This window comes from Gavialis gangeticus, unplaced genomic scaffold (genome assembly GCF_001723915.1).
Source record: "Gavialis gangeticus isolate Ggan-Ray unplaced genomic scaffold, GavGan_comp1, whole genome shotgun sequence".
NCBI classification, from domain to species: Eukaryota; Metazoa; Chordata; order Crocodylia; family Gavialidae; genus Gavialis; species Gavialis gangeticus.
Window position 1 is genome coordinate 40,774,196 of NW_017729034.1, and position 6,575 is coordinate 40,780,770.

General features: G+C 38.4%; 1 protein-coding gene across 1 annotated transcript in view; it reads left to right on the plus strand.

The window, feature by feature from the left end:
* SMYD3 (SET and MYND domain containing 3) overlaps positions 1–6,575 on the plus strand; it is an 895,363-nt gene that overhangs the window by 796,625 nt on the left and 92,163 nt on the right. Inside the window, exon 9 of the mRNA XM_019526714.1 lies at positions 1,786–1,873. Within this exon, the coding sequence (XP_019382259.1) occupies positions 1,786–1,873 (88 nt within the window). The remainder of the gene's footprint in view (positions 1–1,785; positions 1,874–6,575) is intronic.

The window sequence follows — 6,575 nt, forward strand, 5'->3', positions numbered from 1 at the left end:
GGTCTTTGAATATGGCTCGCCAGCCTACTGGGGGATAAAAAGTTTGTGATCCAGCCCCACATTCAAAAAGTTTGGACACCCCTGATTTACGTGTTTTGGGCCAGAGTTGCCTTTCATTTACAGCAGCGTAAATTGCTGCAGCACCTCCAGTTTTACTGTATTGTGTGAATAGAATCAAACCCAATATTCAGAATAGTTTTGTCAAATAGCAAACAGACTCAATTCAGCGTATTTGTTAAAGTGATGCATTACCATTAAGTCTGTAGGGTTATATCAATGCTTTTGGTATAAATCTGGTGCAAAGTGTAATGAGTTTAGGTGTCTGCTGTTAATTACTAAAATAACTCCTGAAATATGACCCGTTTTGTTCCAAAATTGACCTTCTTTCTTTCTGGTGGCAGACTTAGCTATGAACAAAATTATTTCCAGGTGAGCCTTTTGATCATACAACTGATTTTATGGTAAGCACATTTGCAAATTGCTGTAAGGTAACGTTGCCGTCTTTGTAAGTTTCTAATGCAGAATGTTACAGAATTATGAGGCAGCTGAGACCAATTTAGGTTAAATCATCTCTTGGGCAATACAGGAGCCCAACTATCTTGTGGGATAGATGGAAAGACAGAGCTATAACATCAAACATGAAAGTGAGCACAGGCTAGCTGTAAATATTTTCAGTTATTTTGAATCTGCAGTAATTAATTTTCTTCCCTTATTGATCCCTATTTATGTAGCACAAGAAAGACAGATTAAAGTCTTCTTAACAGCAGTGGTCTTGTAGTACCCATTGAGTGTATATTCATTCAAAAGCATTTGGTTAGTTCTTCATACCCCATCTTCTTCATGTAATCCTCCTCCACCACCCCTCCCCCCTTGGAGGGCTGCTTTTGAGATCTTATTTCAAGATTCGTCCTGAAACATTTTACAGCTCTGTAACACTTTCATCTGAGAGTATCAACGTGTTTTACAAAGGTGGATATTGCTCTTTCCGTTGTACAGATGTGGAGATTGAAAAACAGGTAGGTTAAGGGCCAGATTTTTAAAGGTATTTGGTATTTTGCCTCCATATCCTATGTTATAAATGAACAAGGTGAAAATGTCTACTGCTGTTGGTCTACTGGCAGGGCAGGGATTATGAGGTGTGATTAGAGAAAATTTGTGTTAATACTTTTTTAGCAGTAGACTAGTTTACTACATCCTTCCTTCTAAATTTCATACTGAATGAAGTTAGCCTCTTCCTGCTTATAGATTGTCTGTGCTCAGCTTAGCATTATTGAAGTTAGTTGAAATGATTGGTCAAGTAATTTTTGCTCATATTTCTGGATCTATAGATTGCTGGTAAACAGTTCTTTCTAAGTATTTGGAATCTGAGCTGTTTTGATATGCAACCTAAAGCATATGTTATTGGTTTTGTTCCTTAATCAGTTGACTGTAATTCTTATACAGGTTTCTTATGTGAATATGCAATTATTATGAATTCAAACCCTTAATCACTGCACAGTTTAAAGAATTTTAGCCGATTTCTTGAATGTTCTGTTAGTGTGTTCAGTCACTGGTAAATTCCAGGCATTTAAGCACAGAGAAAGCATGATCACCATGTGAACTGAGCTTTCCATCTAGAATTTTATTTCCAAGGAAAGGTTTTGATAGACTTACTCAATTCTTTATGTCCTAAAAGTCTCTTTTATACCCTTTCTCATCCCTCTTGTGCATCCTTACATATTCAGAATCAGCTCTCTTTCCCTTATCAAACACTTTTGTCTGTTGCTTTTGTTTCTATTGAACCAGGATGCTGACATGTTGGCAGGTGAGGAGCAAGCATGGAAAGAATGCAGAGATGCTGTAACCAAAGTGAAAAACCTCAAATCACCAGAAGGTATCCTTTCAGTAACAGGTCACAGGTCTTCCTTGGCATTGCTGATGATCCCAAGTGCTCACCTTGTGAGTTTTACATCTTTTAATGGTAGAAATGCCTTTTTTTATTAACCTTTCCTTTTCACATTTTTTAAATGTTCAGGTAAGGTGTAAGTAAACCAAATAATAATTTTAATTGTACTATTGATTATGTTGTCTTAAATTTCATTCTCTTCAAGGCATGGATAACACCTGCTTCTTAGGAACATAGGAAGTACAGGAGACTTTTGGTTCACTAAATTCATTTCCCTGCCATCACAGGACAGCACAACATATCCCATTCATAAAACCACTTAGGTTGTTTGTCCCCAGTGCTCTAAACAGCTGGTAACCTCACTGTTTTTACAGTACTTATTTTAACAGAGTTTTTAGCCCAGTAGCAGCTTCAGACAGATTATTGAGTAATTATAATACTCCGAACAATGGATAAGCCAAATTTAATGAGATTGTGTTTGCTGATAAACTGTGTTAAGGCATAATGGCCTCCTTGTACCTATATCAAGAACATAAAACTGACCAAGCAAAGCTAAACAACACAAAACTCAAGATTTTGGTAGCCAGATCTTTGGTACGGTATATTAACCCATGCTCATCCTTGGTTTTACTCCATTATTTTAGTGAAGTTACAACAGGTCTGAATTTAATTCATGGATAATATCAAGATATCTTACTGTTTTCTGGCACTGTGACCAGCTAGGGAACTATGAAAGCAAGAGTCTTTGAGATCTTCTTTAAAGCCCTGAAAAAAACAGGTTTATTTTGAAATGCTCTGACCTGGAAACCAACAGATCAGAATATCTCAAAAATATATGCCAGATGACCCAACTTCCCTTTGACAAACACAATTTTTCCTCCTAATCAGAGGGAGTCAGTTTATTAGCACAAAACCTGTCATTATGTTTTTTGCCTAATAGTAGGCACAGTTGTGGCAATAGTACTTGCATAGTAACTTGATTTCAGAAGGACCATTCACAAAGCTAATTTGTATCGCTACAGGATCCTGCAGACTAACAGTTAGATAGTGACAGCTGATATTCATTCCCAAGTGTCATCATGACTCATCACCCCATTCTCTCCCTTTTGAAGTGGTTAAAAGGTATGTTTGCTTATACCTTGTACTCCATTATTCACGTGTGGCAAGATGTTCAAGCATAGAACAGTCAGTAAGTCCTTGGCCATGCCATTTTAGTCAGAATTGAAGCAGACCTTCAATAATTCAGGAACAATTTTGAGCCCACAATTTCACGTGGATGCTAAATTGTGGGTATGTTTATTTGCCTGTGCAGTTATAGCCATTTTGATGCCTAACTTGTGCAGCTAGTTTTCCAAAGTAACACAAATGCAAGCAAAATGCATTGTAATGAGTCTTATTTAATTGTGGGAGCAATATTGCACCTGCAGAAATGTAGGTCATTTTGAAAATTTAGGCCTTAAATTCTGACCATATTGATAAGATCTTAAACCAAAAATCATTTGTTTGTTTGAAAATGCTCCAGCCAATGGTACCAGAACTGGATTAGAAATTCAGTCTTAGTTGTTTGTTTGCTCAGTTTTTTGCTGTCAGGGATTTGCCACTTGAAATGTTTCCGCTCTCCTTCTGCTGAGTCCCAGGGTTGCAGTACTGTAAATTGGTTTGCATTGTCTTGTGCGGTATCTGAGAGGCAGCCTTGACAGCTACACTTGTCCACTCAGTTGTATAATGAGTTGGAGACTTTCCCTGCTGAGTGAGGTATTTGCCCATCAGTTTTCTGCAGATATTATACTTCCTTTAAAACAGCCAGCCAGCCAGCCAAAAGTAAAAACAACAAAAAGAAGTTTCTAAAATTGAGTGTTGTGAAGATGACCAATTTCCAGACGTGAGCCATGGAAGTAATTGATACAGTACTCTGTGTTTGTGCGTAAGCACCCTGAAAGAGTGCATGAAGGTGTATAACCTAAATCCCAAATCTGGGGTTGTACACACAAATTGGGCAGATAAAACTGGGTGCAGAGGAAATAAGGGAGAAGAAGAATCCTTATCTCTCTCAGATCATTTCACAGTTGCAGAGCCAGTTGATGGCCACTTTTCTAGCCTGGGGCAGAATTTGGACAGGTTTCTTCTTTGTGCCCTTACTGCTGACTACTGGTGTTCTGGCTTGTAAAAATGTACCTCACCAGCCAGAATTAGGCCCCAAGAGGATTTAGGATATTACACTTCTCATATCAGATGCTAACAAAACATATGAAACAATATCTTGATTTAGGAAGGCATCTCAAGTGATACTGAGCATCAGCTAGAATGTTAATCTCTTTAGCATGTCATTGCTTTCTGCTTACTACAAAAACTATGTCAAGTGAAAATAATCTTGCATTCTCCTGTTCATCTTAATCAGCCATAAAGGATACAGTGACATGTGTCCAAGAGATAAAAGCTGAGGTACAATTCTGAAATGACTGTGTGTAACCTTTGAAGAGTTTTCATAAAGGTTTCTGTAATCCTACATTAAATTAACATCAACTTTATTATTATGCTAATCTTTTTCTCAAAAGACATAGTATAAGAAGTCTTGTCAAAATGCTGTTAGATTTAACCATTTTGTATTTATCCTTTTATCTAAACTTTCAGTGTAGTACAATCTTATATAGGTAATCTGTATTCACATACCCCATCATTGTTGTCATTAATAATAAGAACAAGTTTTTTCCTTTGTAAAATGCTATCCATCTAAGGCAGTGGTACTTGACCTTATGGCCCTATGGGACAGATGAGAGGTATGAGACCAATCCACAGGCCAGATCCTTTGTTGGATTGGTGCATGGGATTGAGCCCTATCCCAGCTCAGCCTCGCCCCATGTACCATGTCTGGATCCACACTACCCCAGCCAGGCTCTGTCCAATCCCAGTCCCATGTACCCAAACTAGCATGCAGGGCCATGCTCTCCAACCTGCCAGATTCCTCACCAGTCTGAAAATTTGACAGCAAGGAAGCAGCAATTAACTCTGCCACCATTCCCAATCAGCTGGATGGCATGGCTCCATGGGCTGGGTCTGGACCCCGGGCTGGGGGTTGAGCATCTCTGATCTAAGGGTTTGAAAGGAAGTTTTGCAAACTGTTAACTTAACCTCGTAATAACTAAGGGCAAGTATCAGTAGCATAACTGTGGAGCAGGGAGGGACAGGACCAGGGCACGAGCCCTGAACACCAACTGTCGGGGGGGGGGGTCCAAAAATAGCAGCTGGCATGGTTGCTGCTGTTAGGTGAACCAACTTATTCCACCATGGAATTACGATGCATTTAAATTGTTTGCTGGATTGGACCCTAAAATATTTTCCAGTGGTATTAAGTGAATTGCTCTAAAGCTTTGGAAATAGTTGGGTACAAAATGCCATTCAGATGCAAAAAAAGTTGTGCTGTGATGTGACATGATGCTACTTCGTGCCACGTCGTGGTGTCTGCTAGTGCAGGTTTTGGTACATGAGACATCAGTTAGCTGCTTATGTGCTAGTTAAGGCTGTACCTAAAGGCTTTTTCCAAATCAAGTTCATAATACTCAATTTACAGATGAAGAATATGAAAACCAGGCCTGTTTCTTTGCACGTTTGCTTTGAGATTTGGTTTACATTAATGCATGTCTATTAATGATCGTGTCACTCATGATTTACACCAGTGAAAAGAAAAATGGGCATACAATGAGATCAAGTAACTTTGAGCACCCATCCATGTGCCCAATGCCTGCTCCAACACGTTCTCATTAGACTACATTGGAGCGGACTCAATCAGGTCTGCTGGAGTGTTCTAATTAGTGTGCTGCAGCATCCTCGGTGTCACATGTATTCAGTGTCTCCATGTTTCAAAATGGTGACAAGAGCACTTTAACTAAAGCTTGTTGAATGAGCTTTAGTTAAAGTGCCTTTGCTGCCCTTATGAAGTGTGAGATGCTGAATACAAGATGATGTGGGCATTTTAATTAGACCAGCTTCCAATAGCTGCTCTAATTAAAGTGCTTCCCCCCATCCCAGAAAATGTGTAAAGACATCCTTTAAGACCTGATAAATATCAGTGCTTTGCAATAATGAGCATTTGATTCATTTGAAGGAAAACCCCATTTCATTTTTCCTCCCTTTCAAATGCACAAAAGAAGCTTCTTGTCGTGTTGGAGATTAAAATATTCTTTATCGTTAAGGTCCTTAAACTTAACTTACAATCACACAGTAGAATTGCAGTGCTTCCTCTGTTTCCCAAGAAACCTGGAGTGCTACTTTTCTCTTGCAACCAATTATATCATAGGAAAAAACCTTCACTTTTCGAAACTGTTTCAAATAAAAAGAAAATTAGGTATCCGCAGACTAGGTCTTAATTTCATGAGAACACTAAAGAAATCTTTGCAACTAGGAAGGGAGTTTTAAGAAAATAGTAATGTTTCAAATAGCTAAAGAATAATTGTACCTGAGTTTTTCTTCAGCTATATATTATAAATAATAATATATCTCATCTTCTCACCTTTGTTTTACCCCTTACGGCTGAAAATATAACCTGCTTTAACAGTTGGTTTGTTAACTGTAAACATAATGTATTTACCTAACGTACCACTTATATTTTGAAGAAGAACTTCAAGAGTTGAAGCAGAGCCTGAAATAATGGAAGCTTTTTTATCTTAATGCCCTGCAGCTCCTGTTCCCTGAT